Here is a 22,028-nt window from a genome sequence, read left to right on the forward strand (position 1 = left end):
CCATCTCTCTGTTCTGCCATCTCTAGATCCATATCCAAGATGGCTAGAACAGTGCTGGCCATCTTACTCAAACATAACATCAGAGGGAGAGGAGGCATTGTCTCTTTTCTCCGTTTTTAAGATTAGGAAATCCTTCCCCAGAAGTACTCCAGCACTCCTCCAGACTTTCCTTCACATTTCATTGGGCAGAACAAGTTATAGATCATTCCAAACCCTTCACTGGCAAAGGAAACAGGATTAACCATGACTGCTTAGACTAATCATCTGGGGTGGAATGAATGCTGGGGAGTCAATCACCATGACCATACAGGGGCAATTTATAATGATGAGTATTATTACGACATTGTTTTCACTCCATAATTTAATTATGCTGCTTCCATGATCTTAACTATGAGCCATGTGCTTTGCCTGAGATCCAGATAATTATTCTCTACTTGCATCCCATATTTAATACCATAAAGTTGTTTATAAAACATTTTATTATAACTTTCTTGGTCAATCTACTACTAGAAAAAACAACATAATGCAACATTTTAGAGTAAGAATGATAATCAGGTTTATCCCCACTGCAATAGATATAGCTACTTAGAACCTCATTTTGAGAAAGAATGAAAGCTGGTTGTGAGCCAATGAAATATAGTACCATGACTGATTAATCAGTCTACAATGAACTTGGGTTTAGCACGCACATAGCACGTATCTGTCAACCCTGTTTTGGAGAAAATCTTTTTTTTTTTTTTGACCATCTTAAATTGTTAAATAGGTCCGAATTTTACAAACTTTATTTATATTAGCAGTAACGGTAGAGCAAAAGAGTATTTTGCCTTCTCCAAGCTGCACAGTAAGAACTACCAATGGAATGATGGAATTTATGGCCCTTTCCAAGGCCACAGCTCTAGGGGCCGGCAGATGTCAGCCCACATATCTCCTGTCCTTGTGGACTGATTTGGTGATTCACTGGGTGTCAAAATTTCTTCTGATAGCTTCATGGAATGGATCAATAAGGATAACCTCAAAAAATGTGTATATGGAATCTTCACCAACCCAGTTAAGGGTTCAGGACTCTGAAAGCCCCACAGTGGTATCCACTTCACTCCCTGGCAACAGAATGAAGGCTTCTAGCAAACCTTTAGCTGGTTAACACTGTGATCAACAGTCCTGCCATATGTTACACCCTTAGGAACTGGGCATTTGCAGCCACCGTGGTGCACACGAGTCCTATACGTGACATAAACTTGCTTAGCCGTGTATCCCAGTCTGTGCATTTTATCCACCTGGGTGGAGCTGGCAGTCCTGTCAGCAGTGGACCCTCAGAGGAAAGCACATCACATCAGACTGCTTCTTCCTCCATAGCTCCTGAATGTACCCATCTTGGCCAGACAGAAAGGAAAAAGCCTTTCTCCTGGAGAAAACTTTTTAAATAATTTCCCCTCAATGATCATGAATTTCTCTGTTGCAATGTCTCTTTATTTTCATTTTTATGTAGATCCAATCTAATCTCTCCCCTTCTTCCCTTTCCAAGTAGTTTGCAAAATAAACCATAACATATCAAGCAAGAAACAAAAAAAAATTTTTCTCTATATAATCAGAGGGTACCATGGGAATTTTGGAACTGGGTCTTTTTAGTAACTCCATAGAAAGGCTTGGCAGAATGGTTTCATTTACAAACTGTCCCACTTAAAACAAGCAGGGGGGCCTTAGGGACCCAGGCTGGATGCAAGCCTAGGCAGCACTGAGACAGAGGGAAAAGAGAATGGCTATCTATCCGCAATCAAAGATAGACTAGCCCACAGTCGCAAAAGAAACCAAAACCTAACCCTAAACAAAAGTGATGCACCACTAACTGGAAAAGGAGTTAATAAATGATGGCAAATTACGAATGGTATATAGAGTGTATGTGTATAAAATACATTTTAAAGGACTAAGAAGGACAAAGTGGTTATTCCCAGGTAAATTAATTTATGGCTTTTTTGCCCCCTTCTATTACTTATCTATATTTTTCTGAGTGTCCTGTACTGCACATGCACTGCCTTTATAATGGGGGGGGGGATAATAAAGAAAACATGTTTATCTTATCGCTAGATGTTTTGTTTGTTCCAAGTAATGTTATCACTCTTATCCAAGTATATTTCTATTTTGGGGCAGCTGGGTTGCTTCAACTTTTTTATTTTTATTTTTGTAGAGACAGAGTCTCACTTTATTGCCCTTGGTAGAACGCCATGGTGTCACACAGCTCACAGCAACCTCCACCTCCTGGGTTTAGGTGATTCTCTTGCCTTAGCCTCCTGAGTAGCTGGGAATACAGGTGCCCACCACAATGCCTGGCTATTTTTTTGTCGCAGTTTGGCCAGGGCCGGGTTTGAACCCGCCACCCTCAGTATATGGGCCAGCACCCTACCCACTAAGCCACAGGCACCGCCCCGGTTGCTTCAACTTTTTGATATCACAAGCAACAGCGTGCTCTTGTACCTGAAAATATAAACTTGAAATTTAAAGGGAAAAAAAAACAGGAAAATTCCCCGAACATGGGCTAGAAGTGTTTAATCACCCCATAATATACTAAAATTACTACTGAAAACTAATAACTTAGGATATTCATTTCTGACCAAATCATTATTTTAACCAAATTGACCAGCTGACCAGTTTGCTTTCAACTAAATTATATACAGGCAGGCCCCAGGTTATGAATGAGAAAGGTGCTACAGATTTGTTCCTAAGTTGAATTTGTATATAAGTTGGAACAGGTTCATTTCCTATTATCTGTAAGAGTTGTACTCAGGAACTTACTGTAATAGCCTCCATTCATGTGAGTTGTATGTAAGTTGGATGTTTGTAACTTGGGGACCACCTGTAATAACTTTTAAGTCAAACTGGTACACTGGACAAAGAGTGTACCACCAGCATCAAGGAAAATCTGAAGGCTGAGATAAGAAATAGGATCAAAAGGTAAGGTTCAGTAATAAAAAACTGGCAAGATGAACTGGACAAATTTAGAAGGGAGAGATGGCCTGGGGCAATGGTTTAAAGTGGAAGGAAGTCTTTTATTAAGAAGCTGCAAAACTAGCCCAAGTAGCTTAGAGAGTGCTAAGTAAGAGTATCAAGGAAAATCGGCTTCATCTGCCTGCTTGGACACTCTCTTCTGATAGAAAAAAGCTGGGGTTTCTCCTAGATTTCATAGATAAAAAAAACATCATCTGCTTGGGGTTTACATTAAAGAGGCATGTTTGCAAAATCATTCATCCACAATCACTTTCCCAGTAAATGAGGTTCAGGAACTAGCCACTGCATGACAGGAAATCTAGCAGTACTTTTTCGGTATATTATGGTTCCCATTCCAAATTACAGAAGGTAATACCTCACACCGTCAGACAAAGCAGAGGTGCCAGATGATACGAATTTGCATGGAGGAAAGCAGCCCAAATTGGACTCCCTCAAGAGAGAAGGAACCAGGTAGTGTACCTTATGTTTTTAGAATAGCTGGTAAGCATGACTAGAGAGAGCCAGAAGACATTTCTATTTGAACAGTCTTCTAGGGAACCTGATTCCAGTTAGGATTTCTTTTTAACCAGGTACTGCTCAATGAAAAATCCTGGAGAGCCCTGTGAGCAGTCTGTACTCATTCAGATATTCACTGGCTGCCAGGCTGTGGTATTGCCGAGGAAAGGAAGGAGGGAGCACGGAGAAAGACATCTCTGCCACTGAAGAAGGTGTCTCACAGGAAGGAAAGCAGAGAAGTGTATTCATATTCAGTCGCAGCAGAGTCGGTGTGAAAAAAAAAGGAGATGAATCAGTGTTGTTTTGGGTAAGAAGTAAAACAGTGCAGAGGTAGACTTCACAAATGGTGTTCAGGCAACTGAGTAGCCATTTGGAAAAAATAAAGTTGGACCCATTCTTCACATGATATACCAAGAAAACCGGATCAAAATTTTAAATGTAAAATAGAATAGTAAAGGCCAGTATGAGAGAATTCTTCCATAACCTTGGAGTGGAACAGGTTTTTCTTTCTTTTTTTTTTTTTTTTTTTTTATTTTTTTTGGCGGGGGCTGGGTTTGAACCCGCCACTTCTGGTATGGGGCCAGTGCCCTACTCCTTTGAGCCATAGGCGCCGCCCTAGATTCGGTTTTCTAACTTGACTAAATCCAGAAGTCATAAAATACTGACAGATTCAACCACATTTTTTAAGAAATCTACATAGCAAAAACATCACAGGCAAAGTTGAAAGACAAATGACAAACTAGGGGGAAATATGTTGCGACTCATATTAGAAAGGGCAAATCTCCATATTGTAAACAGTAACTACAAAGTGATTTTTAAACCACCCCTGCTTCCCAAAATAAGCAAAGGATATAAGAGACACTTCACAAAAAAGGAAATACAAATGGCTCTTAAACATGTGAAAAGATGTTCGAACTTACTCATAAGAGAAACAGAAATTAAAATTATACTAAGATAACATTTTTCACCTACCAGATTTTTGTTGGCAAGAATACAGATAATCAGGCACTTGCCTATGTATTTCTGGTGGGCTATAAATTGTACAACCCCTATGAAAGGCAATTTGGCAGTACCTATCAAGCTACTTTGATATATACCCTTTGGTTCAGCAATTCTACTTCTAGGAATTTATCCTACAAATCCTATATTTGCACAAGTGTGAAATAATCTATGTAACAAAAATATTTATTGCAGCATTGCCTGTAACAGCAAAAGATTGAAAATTTTCCCAAATGTCCATCAATATGGGGCTGGTTAAATATACAGTGATGTGGAAGAGATCTCCCAGATACCTTAGTTAAGTAAAAAACTTAAGTAAGTAAAAAAGGCACAGCAATGTATATAAGCTTCCATGTGCATAAAAAAGGAAAAGGAAACAGAATTTGTATTTGTATTGGCTTGGAAATGTATTTTAAAACTCTGGAATAATGGTAATTTAATAGGTAACAGGAGTGGAAGGGAAACTTCTCATTTCCAAATGTTTTGTCGTTTGAATCATGTGAATATATTAGCCTCTCAAAAATTAAATCTTAAAATGTGTAAAAATGTAAAGTAGACATAATTTGAGGTCTTAGTTAATACTCCCCACATGGCCTCCTCATTCCATGGGTGACTGGTAGTAGACAAGTAACTGTGCACTTGGAAGACTTGAATAGTTGCATTTATAAGTGGAAAGCAAGGTGAGGGTTACAGTTAGAGGCCTGACGACTAGAGGTGAGGAACTCACCAATCAATAAATTAGGTATGTTCAGGCAGTAACACTGATGGAAAAGAGGGAAGAACACAATCATGTGAAGTATCACAACAAAGGCGGCACATCAAAATAAAGAGATAAGCCAAAGAATAATTCTGGGAGTGTTTCAGATCAAAAGACGGTAAAACAATTCCTTAGGATACCTGAATGGTATCTTAATTCAAACACAAATGTCACACAGTAGTATACTGGCCTTCAGTTCTCTGTAGATAAGTTCCAATCAGGGGACAAGGCAGTGTAGCACAATAACACACCACAGGCCTTCTCTGCTCTCCCCTTATGCTACCTCCTGAGTACAAATATCCAGGAAAGTTTAAGTCCATGATGCTGGTCAAGATAAAGAAATAGAATAATTTAAATAAACCTTCAAGAAAACTAGCTTCATTCATTCATCAAATGTTTACAAAGCACCTGCTCTATTGAACACTTGAAGTGCTCAATAATTCATCCCAGGCTCGGGGCCTATAGCTCAGCAGCAAGGGCACCAGCCACAGACACCCGATTTGGCAGGTTCAAACCTGGCCCAGGCCTGCCAAATAACAACTACTACATCAACAACAAAAAAATAGCCTGGCATTGTGGCAGGGGCCTGTAGTCCTAGCTACTTGGGAGGCTGAGGCAAGAGAATCGCTTAAGCCCAAGAGTTTGAGGTTGCTGTGAGTTGTGACGCCACAGCACTCTGCCAAGGGTGACATAGTAGGACTTTGTCTCAAAAAAAAAGAAAAAAAAAGAATATTCATCCCAAAGAACACACAGGTTTACAACAATTCAAACACAAAGGCATTTTTTAAAGATCAAGATAATAGAAGCTCCTTTCAAAAAATCTTGAAAAGTATGAAGAAGTCACTAAAAAGTCAATCTGACAAATATGAAACAATGGTAAATGAATTCAAATTTTACCCAGTTTTTCTGTTGTTTAAAAAAAGGAAAACAGTGATTTAACATGTAAATTTAAGAATCATTTTCAGAAATTAGAAAAAATGAGGTAGTTTCTTACAATTTTTCTTACAGTTGATTACTATAGAAATCCTTAAAATATAGCTTTCTATTCTCACAACTGATAAAACAAGAAAACATAACTAAAAAAGGGAACTAATTCACAACAGATGTCAGGGAAGAATTTTTCCAGTAGTGAACTATAAACATGTGGAATAAATACTGGAAAATGTATTATGGCAAAAAATCAAAATAAGTTACTAATTACATGATCTTAGTAGGAAACCAGATACCTAAACATATAGATGGTATTTATATAGGCATTTAAAAAATAACCCTAAATTAATGAAGAAACCATGGTTTTACTATCCAAACCTTTGATATAATACATAAACCTGCAATCTGCTAAAATAAAGACACTTCCCAGTGCCTGTAAAGTCCATTCTTATTTATTCATAAAGATGGATCCAACTACAAAACCGAACAAGTTTGCAAACAGAAGTCTATTGTATTCTTTCTGATCACTGTGCCAACATTTTTTTAACTTAACACCTACTCGGAACTTTCCCTAAGATCTGCCTTCTTAATATTTCACTTTCTCTGTTTACTTACACTCTAAAAGGAGATATAAAGACTTACAATCCCACCATCCCCAAGCCTTCTCTAGGAAAAAGGAGAAAGTGGACAGTTCTGCCTCAGCCACTACACTTAAGAAGAAACAGTTTATGCCTAGAACACAAAGGAGGATGAGAAAGGAACTGAAGAAGAGCAAACAACAGACTCTGTTCCAATGAAAGTTTGCTAGTTTGTATGAAGTCAATTTGTGACTCATCCATATTCAAATGAATGCACAAAAACAAATTCCAAAGCTAAATATAAAAATGACTTTTGGACTATCCAGGTTTCTGCTCATTTCTACTTCAAGGACAGGAGAAGGCTACGAGACTGGCAGGACATTAACTCTCTCGGGCCACCAAGATCCTGCTCAAAGGCTACAGTTAATTTCCATACAGGCCAAAGCAGTTTAATATAATATTACTACCAAAAGCACATGTGTTTTATAAAAAAAAAAAAAAAAAGAATGAAAGAGTTAATAAGCCTCCAGACCATAGCAATCATGGAATAACTTAGGAGACCTGGACAGAGATGACTCATGATTCACAGTATTTAACTAGCCTAAAACGGCATTAACTTTAGAACCTGAACGATACCTCAATACCTGAAAAATCATAAAGTGAGTTCACTGCTATAATTATACAGGTCTCTCCAAAATTAACTTACCTAAGGCTGGGCAGCTTCATGGAGGCAAAGCCAGACCGACACCTCTCAGAATCAGTCTCCCACTCTTGTGACATACAGCAGCATCTCATTCTTGGGGAATGTGTTAAAGGAAACTTGTACATGTGAGGCAATTTTTCTCACGAATTGGAACAATGCAAAAGGGTTATGCAGTTATATCTGGAAAGAGGTATTACCTTGTTAACTCTAGTTAAAAGGATGATCAACTTCACAGACATAAGTAATATCCTGAATTTATTTATCACACAAGGAATAACTTTTCTCCCCCCAATTATTAAGGTTTTTCAGAGTCTACCAGTGACTGGGGATAACATAACTAAGAAATAAACTATCTTTTTGACCAGACTGCAAGCTTGTCTGTTATTACTAATGGATAGAAAAACATTATTTAATTAGATTTTAAAATATTATTGGCCCTTATACTATTAAATAACATTTCCATTTCTTATCTTTATTTTTTCCTAAAATTTTCTACAACACAGAAAATCTTTCCCAACCTATTTTATTACCTTTTCCTTGTTAAAGTAAATTTTAATATTCAAAGTCACATAAGTTTCTAATTGAAAATTCTAACAAATGACAATTCCAAACTGTTCTCGCCCAGTTTACCTCTGCATGTAGTGTCATGCGGTCTGTCTAAATAAATATATTTTGGAAAAGTAAAAAACTCAAGAATTTTATATGTAACTGATTATACATATACCTTATCAATTTTCTAAATCTTAATAAACTTTTCCAAACAAGTTGATATTAACCCTTCTAGCCTATTGCACCTAGTTCATCACTAAGAGAAAGCACCATAAGAGAAAGTACAAATTGAGGGGGGGAAAGGTTAGAAAAAGAGTCAAACCAAAAGTCTACCAGGAAAAAAAATCATAGCAAATCTTCCTACGCAGATGTAACACACGTACAAGCCAAACTGCCATTTCCTTGTACCACGCAGCTGTCTGGGCTTGTGGCGGGCACCTCGACAAGGTATGTTCAATCAGGAGAATCAAAGCTGAACTAAAGAAAACAACTAATGTATGATCTCCTATATGTCCATTCCTGCTAAGAAAATCTGAATGTATATAATTTGTTACTTACATTCTGGTTGCTCTCTGTATTCACATTAGATGAGGCAATATTTTATGCTGAACATTCTTAGGTGCCATAGAGATTTCAAAGTTGTGTGAAGTGTGCCTTTGAAGCTTATAGTTTTACAAAGGAATAGACTACGACACACAAAAAGAAGGCAGTAAAATGAGAACTTGGTGACAGACTAAAGCACAATCTGAGTTCACTTCTTGAGCTAGTTTTAGAGGAAGGGTAAAATTTCAATTAGTAGAAAAGAAGGGGGAGGAGGGAATGTCATAAAAAGGAAAACTATAAAAAATGTGGGAGGTTAAAAGGATCTTTGAAGAACAGTGAGAATACCAGCTTGACTAGAATAGGGAAATTTTGTGGAAATAAAGGAGCTCTTTAGGTTTGATGTTAGAGACAATATACAGCTGCTGAAGACTTTTTAAGTCCTAGAGTAAAATAATAAAAGCTATATTTTAGGAAGACTAATCTGGCAATGACAGTATTGCTAAAAAAGGGGTGGTATGCAGGTAGGTCAGATAGAAAATTACTACAATAACCCCAGGTATATCTTAAGTGTATAAATGTCAGCTAAAGTTTCTAAATTTTATAAATGTATATTAAATATAGTGAAGAATGTCTCCACTGATTCTAGAAAACTTGAATTTGCACACTTTTTTTTTTTTTTTTATTTTTCTTATTATCACCTTAGGTAACAACTTCTGGCTCAGAATTTTCATTTCACTTTACCTCACCTAATCTTTGCATTAATAAGAATCATCACCTTTCTTTATGTATTAGAAAAATTCACAAGACTGCTTCATCAGAAGAGCATTTAAAACAATTTGTAAATCCCACTTTGTTAAAACAATTGTTTTATATCACATACAAGGAATTTTACCCAAATTTCATTATTTTATTTACCAAGAAAGAGCACTTTCTTTCTTTCAGGCAATTAGGCCTACAAATCCAAAACAAAATGAAAGGTTAATTATTTAGTGACTCCGTAATAGTTACTTTAGAGAAAGAGTTTTTAACTGACTGGCAGTCCTAAGCATTATGAAAGCAGAAACTAACTGCTTTCTTTACTTTGTTGTGTAAACTAGACCACACATGAATGTCCCTGTTCTAGAAAAAGGACTGAATCAGAAAGGTTTTCAATATTTAACAGATTATGGTGATCTTATTCTATTTGATTTCCCCCCCCAAAAAAGAGAGAGAAATTTAACTACAAAGCATTGTTTCACTCAATAATTTTTTTTTACTTTAAAAAGGTAACTTAGATTGCTGAAAGTCATACTACATATGCCTTACAGAACAATATCTCTGGTTTTTAATAAATCAAACTTTTGAAAAGATACAGAGCTGATAAAAGGAACAGAGAAAAATTTATTCCATTTAGGTCACCTAAAAAATTGTGTATGTGTACATGTGTACCTCAGATTAAGCAGAGGGTGGTATCCTAGTATGTCAGACAGCCGTGGTGTCTCTGCTTCCATGACCGCCTTTGTGTAAAAAAAAGTTGCCTCTTAATGACCACTGGAACCTCTCCAGATTCCTACCATAGAAGCGCTGAGACAGGAACAGCGGATTGGCTCAGCCGAGTCAGACAACGGCCCTTAGTCTAACAGAGCAGTAGAGGAACCCAGGTCGGTGACTTAGTAGTAAGAAAAGTATGAAAAGGAGGCAGAAGGTGGAAGAAAAGGGAAGGGGAGAGAAGAGAATTAACTACCAAGATACTAATAGACAAAAAATGCTTTACCTAGAGATGCTTTGCCAGGGATGGATTTTTTTTTTAATTTAAAGTAAACAAGAATACTGGTTTAAAACGGTTTGAAGGAGCCCAATTCACATGAAGAAACTTGGTTTGTAGCTTTATAACGACACTGAGTGGGCAAGGCTTACCTTTTATAATTAACATTTCGAAAACGTAGTTTATTCAATAAATGTGTTGAAAGATGTCATGTTTCCTAAAAATTGTACCTAATTTTAGGGTTCCTGCTTACGGTGATTCCAATTCTGCATGAGAGTTTTAAATTGGAGGAGGAATGGCAGGGTGCAGAACACAGATGAAATTTTACAGCATGGAAATAAAAGTATTTTTAAACCTTCTTGGGGGTGAAGAGTTAGGCATGAAGTAATACGTGGAAACTGTCAAGTGCTTCTCTACACACCCACCCACCAGATACCATCGCAGCCGGCTGGGGGAGTCTCCCTCTTCTTGCCTGACAGCTTCACTTTCTTTGAGGTCTGGAGCTGGTGATCACACTGGCCCGTCATGGTATTTTCAGTTAACAAAGCAGTTACTCAACAGGGGAAAAAGCCACAAAGGAGCAGAGCAGCTGCTGCACCCGTGATGCAAGTGCAGGATGAGCCCCGGGCCGCCACCGCCGCCTCGGCTCCTCCGTGACGTCCGGGAGGGGTATCCCCGGCTCTCAGGAAGTGGTGGCCGCGGGCAGCTCCGCCCCCACGCGACTCTGGGCTGGCCAGGCTGCCGGGTGGCAGGACGACTGGGCGGGCGGGGATCACCGTCCCTCCACCCTCTACACACACACAAGTACGCACGCGAGGACTGCGCGCCCCATTCGGTCGCCCGCGCCACTGCTCAGCGCGTACCCCGCGCCTCTTCCTCCTCAGTCCTCACAGCGCGCACGGGACAGAGAGTTGCCCGCCCCTCCTCACTCCCAAGCTCACCTCCACTCACCCCGACCCCAGGCGCCGAGCCTGGCCCAGCGTCGCCGATCACCAGACAGGGTCGAGCCGAGTCCAAGATGGCGACTCCGCCCCCGCCCCCTCTGCACTGCTGGCGGGGTCAGGGCGCCCCCTCACGCGGCGCGCTCGCGCCCGAGGCCCAGCTAAAAATAGCCAGGCCCGACTATATTTGGTTCGACCGGATCCCCGCGCGCCCGCGCGCTCACCGCCCCGCCCCGCCCCGCCCCGTGCGTAGCTGAATGGAGAAGGGGCGGGGGTGACCGAAGGGAACCTACTCCGCTATCTGCGGCGCGCGCCGGCGGCTGGGCCCGGCCAACCGCCGAATTTAGAAACATCGCCTGCGTCAATCACGCGCCTCGCGTGCGTCAGCGGCGCGCGGCTCCAGGTCCTGCTCCCCCCTTCAGCTTTTGAATGGATACAATGTAGCAGCGCCCTCCTTCCTTCCGAGACTGGATTGGAACCCGCGGTAGTGCAGAAGCTCCGTTCCTCTCTCGACCGGGTCCACTTTCAGAGCCTCCTCCCACGGTCTTTTCCACATCACTCTGTCTGAAATGGAAGTGGAGGCGAAGAAAGATATACATGATGTATATATCTATATGTAGTCTCGTTTTCAAGTTTCTAGTCCTACCTCGAACCTTCTTCAATTCTTAAACGTCTGTAATTCTGGGATACCTACCATAGAATCCTTTCTTCTTCCTCCTTCCCCCAACATGCAGATTAGGACAAGTCAAAGAAATAAATTGTCACAACCAATGCAAATACACTACGTGGGGTCTGTCTGCATTCATCACTCATATATATTTTCTCCTAAAAATTCATTTACCAAAGTGATTACTTTCACACATCAGTCAAACTTTGAGCTAGAAGTCCTTACTCTGATAAGTCTTTGTTTTTGTTTTCAGCAAGAAATTTACCATTGTCAGAAAGAAATTGCCTGCTCTCTCCCACATGGAGTTGCCCAGGCTTTTGGCACACCCTTTTTGTGACAAATGTGTCCCAGGAGACCGGAGCAAATCCCCTAGCGAGGGACTGACTAATAAATCCTGTTGATTGGTTTCGAAATGTTTAATTTGGGCAATGAGAGGGGCCCCAACTACAATCATCAAAAAGTGAAAGTGCGAGCTGAGAGTTCCATTTCTGACCGGGTGCTGGGGAGGAGGGAAGATTTGCAACAGTCGGAACAGCTCAGCTGTTCAACACGTGTGCGTTTGTTTTATACACATTAAGTAGTTTCTGCTGCAGCGCGCTTGTGGATGATGGACGTGCACTTCTTTAGGTTATAATGTGTTCACTTAGGAAACCCACACCGTAAGTGCAAAGAAATAAAACCCGTAGCCATCTACATCCGTGTGCGAAATACGCACCCAGTAAATGATGGGGAGCGGGGCCGGAATTAGGCAGAGGACCCGATAGAAGTAAACAGCTTTACATTGCAAGAGGAAAGCACAGCTGCACCTCGGGGAGTCTTCGGGCTGGTGCCAGACTTCTGCACCGGCTGCCAGGTCACTCGGAGAAGCTGGCTGGAAGAGCCTTCTCTTTCGGAAAAGCTGTCCTCTCCCTTACCCCCTCGCCCGGGCTGGGTGCCTTGGGGCAGCCTCGGAGGCGCGCCAGCAGCACTCCTCCAACTCTACTCCACCCGAGCCTGACAGCTGGGCGGTGCCGCCTGACCCGCAGGAGGTTGCTACACCCTCCCGCAGACGCGCGCCCAGGCTAGCAGCGCAGCTGCAAAGGAGTTGGCAGCCAAGGCTCCGAAAAGCCCCCGGGCCGGGGCGGGAGGTACAGAGCAGTTTCCATTGTGCAGCCTTGCGACTGGCCTGGAAGCGCGCGCGCGCGCACGCGATCACACACACACCCTCCCTCGCACACGCGGAACCGGCTGGGCTAGGGGAGGGAGGAGGAGGGTGACGTAGCGTCCCATGGCGTCACATTGACGTCTCGCATTCCAGGCACTCTATGGAGAGGCCGCTAGGGCTCCTGTGGCATAAATGACGTGCCGAGAGAACAAGCGAACGCGCAGCCGGGAGAGCGGAGTCTCCTGCCTCCCGCCCCCCACCCCTCCAGCTCCTGCTCCTCCTCCGCTCCCCATACACAGACGCGCTCACACCCGCTCCCTCACTCGCACACACAGACACACGCGCGCACACACGCTCCACACACACACTCCACTCTCTCCCGCGCGCTCACACCCCTCTTGCCCTGCGCCCTCGCCGGTGCAGCGCGGCGCCGCAGCCGGACGCCCCTCCCGGGCTCACTTTGCAACGCTGACAGCGCTGGCGGTGGCCGTGGAGGTGGGTACAGCGGCGGCATCCTCCCCCCTGGTGGCAGCCCAAGCCAGGACTCCCGCGGAACCTCTCGGCGGCGCTTTCTCATGAGTCGGGATCGCAGCATCCCCCACCAGCCGCTTACCGCCTCTGGGAGCTGCTGGGCTTGTACACCTCAGCCCTTCCAGGACAGCAGCTGTGACTCGCCCCCCAGTGCAGATTTCGGAACAGCTCTCTAGAAACTCGCTCTAAAGACGGAACCGCCACAGCATTCAAGTACGTATGAGATCGCCCAGTTATTAAGGGGACTTGCTAAAAAGTTGGCTTGCTGGGAAGCGTCGCTCCTGAAATTGACAACTTTGAGTGTGAGGTTCCCTCTCCCCACCTCACCTCCCCGCTTCGCCTTTGCTCGCGGAGCAGCCTGTAGGTTCTGATCTGAAACTTTTCCCGTGTAGCTGGCCCGCGGGTATCTTTAGAGCTCGTGGGATTCCTCCCCCCATTCGAAGAGGCGAAAAGCTTCTAACAAAGAGGAGAACCGGGATTTGTGCTGTAGCGGCTCTAGCGCTGTAATTCAGGGTATTTCGGCTCTAGTTGTCATGGTAATGATGCTCTCGGCGGCGGCTGCGGCGGCAACGGCAGGGAGTTGCAGCTCCGGTGATGAACGGCAGTAATTTTCCTGCCTTTTAAGTAGGATTGAAAATAGGGGCTCTGGTGGGTTCAAGTTAATGTACCTAATTGGTGACACCGAGCAGGTTCCCTGGAAGGAAGCTCGGGAGGGAAGGGGTCTGGGCAGTGGCGGGCAGAGTTTGCAGAGGCTCTCAGAGGACCTCAGGAAAGAGCGTAATTGTAGGAATGTGGCTTATTGTATTGAAATGAGCCCGGGGCTCCACTAGGCACGTCTGCCCAGCGTCGCGGACTTGTCGGTTTACACTTTTCCCTTCGGAGGTAAATGGGGTGTAATTGCCGACTCCCGCGCCCCGACACGCGTGGGGACGTTGTCCCTCTCCGCCAGACCTTGGCTCGGTGTGAGACAGGCATGGTTTACTTTTCACTGACAGAACTAGCGCTTTTTGGAGAACTTGCTCGGAATGTTTTATTGTTAGTAGAAATGAAAGTTCCCGGTCCTGAAAGGAAAGAGGTCAGGCGAGCGCAGGCTGCGGAGATTGACTTCCAAAGGCACCTCTTGAATCTGCTAGCAGCTTCGGGGCAGTCGTGAAGGGGAAAGCATTTGTCTCTTGATTTCCAAGAACGTTCTTGGAGATTGCCTTTTATGTGTGCCTCCAGAGGGAAAAGCTGCAAGTTTAGTAATCAGAAATCTCAGGCTCTTATCCCAGGGCCTTAGAGTGCCGGGAGAGAGGTACAGGACGCCGTTCATTCCATCGTGAATCTTATCCTGGATCTTTTTCCCACGACGGGGAAGTATTTTTTAGAACCGAGTTGGGGAGTGGGGAAGCTGCCCAACGCGGTTCCTGGGCACCGTAAAGTTACTTTATTTGAGTAATTTCCCTGAACAAGATGCTTATAATATGACTATCAAAGACTCCTTAGGCCAAGGCAATCTCCACGCCCGCTCCCTCAGCCTGCGCCCACCCGCCCCCACTGAGCGGCCGGCGCGCTCGCAGATATTCTCCCCCGCAGTTTGTCTAGTCTTCGTCGGACTTTCTGAGAATGTCTGTCTTTCCCTTTCTGTCCGTCTCTCCTCCACTCCTCTTGCCCCCGCCCAACCTCCGCCCCCGCACCCCAGGGTTGGAAACTCCGCGGAGGAGCCCGGGTCACAATGGTGCGTTTCACGGTTTCCTCCACACACTTTACCACCGGGAGGGGAACACGGGGGTGTTCCTTTCGTCTGCCCACGAGAAAGAAAGGAGCTTTGACAGAGCTAGTTATTTCTTCCTAATTTACAACCCCAAGGCTCTGTGCTGCCGGCCCCGGCGGCCGTGAGCGGGAGCGGTGGAACGTGTTTCCAGGCGCGGAGGCTTCGCCTAGGTAACCGGCCGTTTGAGGGGCGGAGAGAGCGGTGGGGCGCTGCGCTGGGCTGTAGGAAGGGCGGCGGGGCTCTCTCCTGCAAACTCTGGGATCTCCACGGGACCCCCCTTCCTTGGGAAGATGCGGTCCCCGCCCACCTGAGTTCAGAGGCCGCCCCTCGAAAAAGATTACTCTTGCAAGGCCGCTGGGGTGGAAGAGGAATGAGGGCACCCACTGGAGGAGGGGGGGCGTTGCTGGACACCCACAGTTAAGATGCGGGGGGACGGGAAGCACACGCTACCGCTCTAGGAAGATCCACTTGTGCCTGCGCTACAGCGAGCGCATGCTTTCCGCCGGAGCAACTCGGGCTGGAGCTGGAGGTGGCAAGGGATTCCCCCATTTGATAGCTGCAGAGGGTTTCCCGGACCTAGGGACTCCACGTCCCTTTCTCTCTTCCTGCAGGCAAGCCCGGGGCACAGGGGCGCAGGGAGACTAAACCCGCGGCTTGCGCACCCAACAGGTTTTTGGCTTGGTTTGATCTAGGGGGGATCGGTGCACGTTCCCACCCTCGAGCTGTGCCCACCCTGGGCAAAGGGGGCGCTATAGGCCGGAGTTTGGGGCAGCCAGATCCGTCCTCTAAGCCTGACAAGCCCGGCTTTCAGCTACAAAGTTTCTTTTGGGCTGTCCGTTGATGTTCACCCCAGAGCCGCACCCGGTGCCCTCCGCGACGTGCCCTCTGCAACGTGCCCTCTCCGGGCAGCTGGGTGGCCCGAAGCCTCGCAGCCGCCCACCCTCAGGGACATCCCCCGCTGGGTGCAAGGGACCTGCTTCTGCCTGGCCCACCAGCTGAGAACGCCTTCTGCCTCCTAGTCTTGCTTCCAGCGCCGGCCGTCTTTCCACTGTGCCCTTTTGTTTGCTTGACCCCTGGCCCCCGAAACTCGCGATTAATGGAAGCGAAGCTCCATTAGCATTTAGAATGAAAAGCTCAGACTTTCTTAATTCCTCCGGGCATTCATGCATTCGTTCCGGACCTCGTGCATTTCCTATGCAACATGTAAAATTTGTATTTGAGGGGTGGGGGCAGGCGAAGTTGGAAAATGGCTGTTTTCTGCTTGCGCACACTCACTGACCCCTCAATGCGGGCGGAACTCGTTCCTCAAGTGTTCTCCTTTCTTTGGTTTTCCTGACTTCCTGGGCTCGGAATCAATTGTTGGGGCAGAGAGATCAATTTCTGGGAGACGACAGGCTACTCTGTTTTTAGCCTCGATTCGGGTGCCACAAAACCGCGGTGGGTGCGACCAACCTTCCCTCAGCTTCCCAAACGCTGTTTGAAGCTTTTTGCCCAGAGGGACTCTGGTACCCTTAAGCATCCTTACCCTTATGATAATTGTTTGTAATTAACGTAGTATTTCTAAAGGCTTCCCAGCAGTGTGTGTACGTCTCTGTGTGTGTCTCCCTCTGTCTCTCTCACACACACGTGCGCGCGCGCGCGCGCTCCCAGCCCAGGCTGCAGTGACCCAACATGGTCTTGCTGTGACCTCTGTCCTCTCTCCCGATGCCCGCAGAGCCCACTGTGGAAGAGCGCAGCCCGGCAAGTCCGGGCCCTGAGCCTGGACCCTCAGCGGAGCCAGGCAGCACTGCCGCCGCTTCGCCTCGCCAGACACCCCCTCCTCTCACACTCTCAGCCTCCGGTCGAGAGACCCCCAGCCCCACCATTCAGCGCACAAGATACCCTCCAGGTAGGTTTGAAAGCACCATCTCTCTGCTTCCCGGGCTGGGAGAAGTGGGTAGGGGAACCACACACCCAACCGGCAGCTTGGTGGACTTCCCAGTGCCAGGACAGTGACTGCTGGCCGGGAATTTCACAGCACAGGTGGCTTCTTTGCACGAAGCCCCTCTTTATACCACACCCTGTTGCTAGTGAGTGGAGCAGCCAGATTAAATTAAGCATACACTTCTCAAAATTACTTTTTCTAAAATGCAAATATACCGATAGATTAGGGTCTTTTATACATTAAATGTCTTCATTTTGCCTGTCTTTTGTATCTAGTGTATGCATTTAAGAGCCATGGAATCATTTAGAGCAGTACCGAGCATTTTTGCTTGTAGGGTTCAGAAGTTTAGATTATTGAACCTCAGAGGGAAAGAGAAAAGCATTTGAGCCGAAAACCAGGTGTAAATTTGAGTTTGGCAAGAATGGATTGCAGGTTTGGTTTGTACCACCTCTTTATGAATTTGCTAAAGCAATAATAGTTGCCAGACCTGAGTAGGCACCAGAGATAGCACAGAATAATAAAATGCAACCCTAGCAAGCTCACCTTCTAGCTGGAAACCTCAGAAAGACACAAAGAAGAGCAATAGGTAGGGATTGACAGGGAACAATGACAGAAAAGACTGAGGGAGAAATCCTAGAGGTGCTGAAGAGAGGAAAAAAGAGAGATCAAGCAGTGTTCTTTCTTTTAAATGATGAGTCTTTCATTTCACCTCCTTGATAGCAAGATAAGTAAACCTTTAAACTACTGAGTGTGTTTTTAAGGCCCTACTTGGGGAAATAAAAGGGCTTGAACTGGCCTCTCATTACTGCTTCTCCTAACAGGCCCTCATCACCTTTTTTCAAGTCAAGGTTTCATCCTATACATGCATGACTCAATCAGATTTGGAAATGTGGGTAAGAGAAAGATGTCAAAGGAAATACATGAAGCACTCATGTCTCTATTAGTCACACCTTTTACACCATAGACTCCAAACAGGCATTAAACACCTGGTTTTCCTTTGGCTCAGAAAAACCAACCACCAGAAACTGTGCGATTTACCACTTATATTTAGCCATAAAGAAAGGAAAATAACTAGATAAATCATCTACTACATTTAGTAATCCTCAGGACCATTTCACCTAGGTCAACCTCTCTAAACAATAGTAAGGACTCTGAATACCACACTTTAGGGGCTCAATATATTTAAATTGGCAGGGAAAACCAAATCTATTCAGAAACTGCTTTCTTCTTTTCCAGGGGTGCTAATTCTTTTCTCATAAGGAAGTACCTAGGCTAACTTGCCTATTATGATAGCTGTAAACTGTTGTCATTAAATAGCCACTGATATATTTTATTAGTCAGCATTAGGATATATATATATGTGTATATATATTAGAGCAGAGAGCAGGTTTGGTGGGTGTTTTGCTGCAGCTGCTGATCTTTTTCTTTGCAGATGGTACAAACTCCCCCGAGTCCATTTCCTGGGCCCACGTCCCCATCTCGCCACCTAGCTGGCTGAAGCCATCAACAGGGGTCCACTTTGTGCAGGCTGCTAGTCCTGTCTGGGGGAGTTGGGAAGGGGGTGGGAAACAACATGTGTGGGCAGCCTCAGTTGGCACTCATGAAATGTTAGAATGTCACTGTCTCCTTTGGCCAGTAAGTCTCTCATAGGGTGCCTTTTCTGACTAATAGGTGTACAAATCAATGTGTGTGGCTTGGGAGACCAATGGCCTCTTTCCTTTGAGAATAAACCAACTGGCTTTCTTTGTCCTCCCAGGTTGTGGCTGAGGAGGCCACCCCAATTAGTTTATAGGATTCAAAACCACTTTTTAAAAAACATCTCTGAGCTCATGAGGAAAGACATCAAGTTTCCCAGATCTGATGGAGGACAGAACAGGGAAGGAAGAAAAGATGGGTATAGAGGTCCCCCAGTAGGCCTGAGTTTTGACAGCCTCTTTTGTCTGTCAAGAATTCAGCTTTCTTCCCTGGAGGAAGAAAGTCTGGTGTGGGGCTTTGTTTCTATGCTCCCAGAAGGAGGAGAGGATGTCATTTCCTCTTTTTCCCAAATTAGGTAGCAATGAATTCAATGCTGTCTGTTAGCTAGGAAATAAATGTCGAATTGCTTCTAAGAGACCCTTTTCCCTGTCCCTGCAGATATGCCCTGCGTGCAAACCCAATATAGCCCTTCGCCTCCAGGTTCCAGTTATGCAGTGCAGACATACGGCTCGGAATACACCACTGAGATCATGAACCCCCCAGACTACACCAAGCTGACCATGGACCTCGGCAGTACAGAGATCACGGCCACTGCCACTACATCCCTGCCCAGCTTCAGTACCTTCATGGAGGGCTACTCGAGTAGCTATGAACTCAAGCCCTCCTGCCTGTACCAAATGCAGCCGTCTGGGCCGCGACCCTTGATCAAGGTGGAGGATGGTGGGCGCGCACATGGCTACCACCATCACCACCACCACCACCATCACCACCACCATCATCACCAGCAGCAGCAGCAGCAGACATCCATCCCTACTCCCTCCGGCCCCGAGGACGAAGTGCTTCCCAGCACCTCCATGTACTTCAAGCCGTCCCCGCCGTCCACGCCCACCACGCCGGGCTTCCCCCCGCAGGCGGGGGCGCTGTGGGATGACCCGCTGCCCTCAGCGCCCGGCTGCATCGCGCCCGGCCCGCTGCTGGACCCACCGATAAAGGCGGTGCCCCCGGTGGCCGGCGCGCGCTTCCCGCTCTTCCACTTCAAGCCCTCGTCGCCACATCCTCCTGCGCCCAGCCCGGCCGGCGGCCACCACCTCGGCTACGACCCGACGGCCGCCGCCGCGCTCAGCCTGCCGCTGGGAGCCGCCGCCGCTGCGGGCCAGGCTGCCGCGCTGGAGGGCCACCCATACGGGCTGCCGCTGGCCAAGAGGGCACCCCCGCTGCCCTTCCCGCCGCTGGGCCTCACGCCCTCCCCTACCGCGTCCAGCCTGCTAGGAGAGAGCCCCACCCTGCCGTCGCCTCCCAACAGGAGCTCGTCGTCCGGGGAGGGCACGTGCGCCGTGTGCGGGGACAACGCAGCCTGCCAGCACTATGGCGTGCGCACCTGCGAGGGCTGCAAGGGCTTCTTCAAGGTGAGCGCATGCCTGCCTCCTCCTGGAGGTCCCTCTCCTCCCCAGCCAGCCCCCTTGCTGAAGAGAGCTTCGGAGGGGGTGTGGGGGCTATCCTTGTCCTTCCTGGTTTGAGAGGTGTAATTACACTATGCATTCGGTAGCCCTTCCTAGCACCCTCTCACCCATTTTCTCCAGGGCGCTTCACTTTAGGTACAGGTGCAGGAAGCCACCCCAGATGGACTAGAGGGGTCTGGGAACCTCCTTCCCTGACATTGCCTTAGGAGCATTTTCTGGAGAGCTTTCAGCAGATTCCTAAAAGGATCTGTGACTTCAAAAACGCAAGCACCTGATTGCATTCCGTGTCTGTCCATCCAGGGCGTCTCAAGGAATAGGGTCTGCACACTGGGCCCTGGACATTTGTGTCTCATTTAACCCTTACAGTAAGAGCTGGGGCTCTAGGATCAGACCTGAGGTTGAATTCTGGCCACTGACTAGCTATTTTTATTAACAGTGTCTTAGAGGTAGATATTTTCTTTGTTTCCTAGATGAGGACATTAAAGCTTGGATAGGTTGTTCAGCTGCCCCAGGACACACAGTTGTAGAACGCCAACTCATGTTTGTGTGGCCCCAAAGTGCTCACACACCTTTTTCCTCAGTCTGCAGCATTGGAACAGACAGATGAGCAAATGGCAGTTTAGGGTAGTTCTCTTCATAGAAGATAGAAGTTGGGGGTCTCACCAATCCACTCTATCCTCTAGGAATACTGCCCCGCCTGTGTACCATACAGAGTGCCAAGGGTAGACATTGTTCTTTCTTTCGTAAGTATATAAAGGAGAATTTTACAGCAGGAGAGCCATCAATCCCCTCCTAGACAAGAGAAGTCTTATGTATGCTGTAAGCAGTGATTTAGCTGCACGAGGGGTTTCCAGCTGGTTTCTCCTGACTCCCAAGTTCAGTGTTCTTTCTACCACTCAGGAGGAAAAGGCCTTGTCCTCTTACTCCTCTGCCTTTTGCTACTGACTCCCAGGCTTCTTCAGATACTTCTGTACCATCCTCCTCATTCTCCACCCCCCTTGACCATTATTTCAGGCATTTGCAAAGCTGCACAAGTCACTCCCTATCCTCCAGACAGGGTAGAGAGGGCAAGTGGGATGCTGATTGGGTAACCAGGATTTAGGAGGCCAATAGGACATATCTGAGAGCATGCTGAAATGGTAGTAAGAAGACTCAAACAGGAGACTGATCTGTCACTTACCAATCGTATGATGTTGGGCATGACAGTTCTTTGTATACCTCAGTTTCCCTATCAGTGAATAAAACTCAGAAAAGGGCTGTATATTAAATGAACTAAAAACATATATGAAAGCACTTTTTAATTTTTAAAGAGCCCTAAAATAATAGTTCCTTATTAAATGAAAACTATAGAGTATTTGTAAAAAGGCATATATTTGTGGATGGGTGTACATAGCAACAAGCAAAAGTTATTTTAGATCTGCTGATAGTAATCATGTCATTAATTAAATTCTTCAGATAAATGAGGAAATGCTTGTGGAAAGACTTTACATATATGTTAAGTGGCCTACAGGTATTCAAGATAAAGATTTTTCTTTTTTTTTCTTTTTTTTTTTTTTTTTTTTTTTTTATTAAACCATAGCTGTGTATGTTAATGCAATCATGGGGTATACTGTGG

At 45.7% G+C, this 22,028-nt stretch overlaps 1 protein-coding gene and 1 pseudogene across 3 annotated transcripts in view; one reads left to right on the top strand and one right to left on the bottom strand.

The window, feature by feature from the left end:
• Nucleotides 1-752: 752 nt before the first annotated feature.
• LOC100940688 lies at nt 753-10,825 on the bottom strand (annotated as a pseudogene).
• A 2,413-nt stretch (nt 10,826-13,238) lies between these two features.
• The window catches only part of NR4A3 (nuclear receptor subfamily 4 group A member 3), a 40,868-nt gene continuing 32,078 nt past the window's right edge, over nt 13,239-22,028 (top strand). Inside the window, exons 1-3 of one of the 3 annotated variants that reach the window (XM_003785168.1) lie at nt 13,239-13,794; nt 17,049-17,222; nt 19,392-20,359. In XM_003785168.1, the coding sequence (XP_003785216.1) occupies nt 19,394-20,359 (966 nt within the window). In that variant the 5' untranslated portion in view covers nt 13,239-13,794; nt 17,049-17,222; nt 19,392-19,393. Of the gene's footprint in view, nt 13,795-17,048; nt 17,223-18,120; nt 18,152-18,871; nt 18,894-19,391; nt 20,360-22,028 lie in introns of those variants that run through there. The other 2 variants (XM_012802356.1, XM_023510534.1) reach the window with 2 other exon arrangements.

Source organism: Otolemur garnettii, unplaced genomic scaffold, assembly GCF_000181295.1.
Source record: "Otolemur garnettii isolate 467f Iridium unplaced genomic scaffold, OtoGar3 scaffold00014, whole genome shotgun sequence".
Taxonomy (NCBI): Eukaryota; Metazoa; Chordata; class Mammalia; order Primates; family Galagidae; genus Otolemur; species Otolemur garnettii.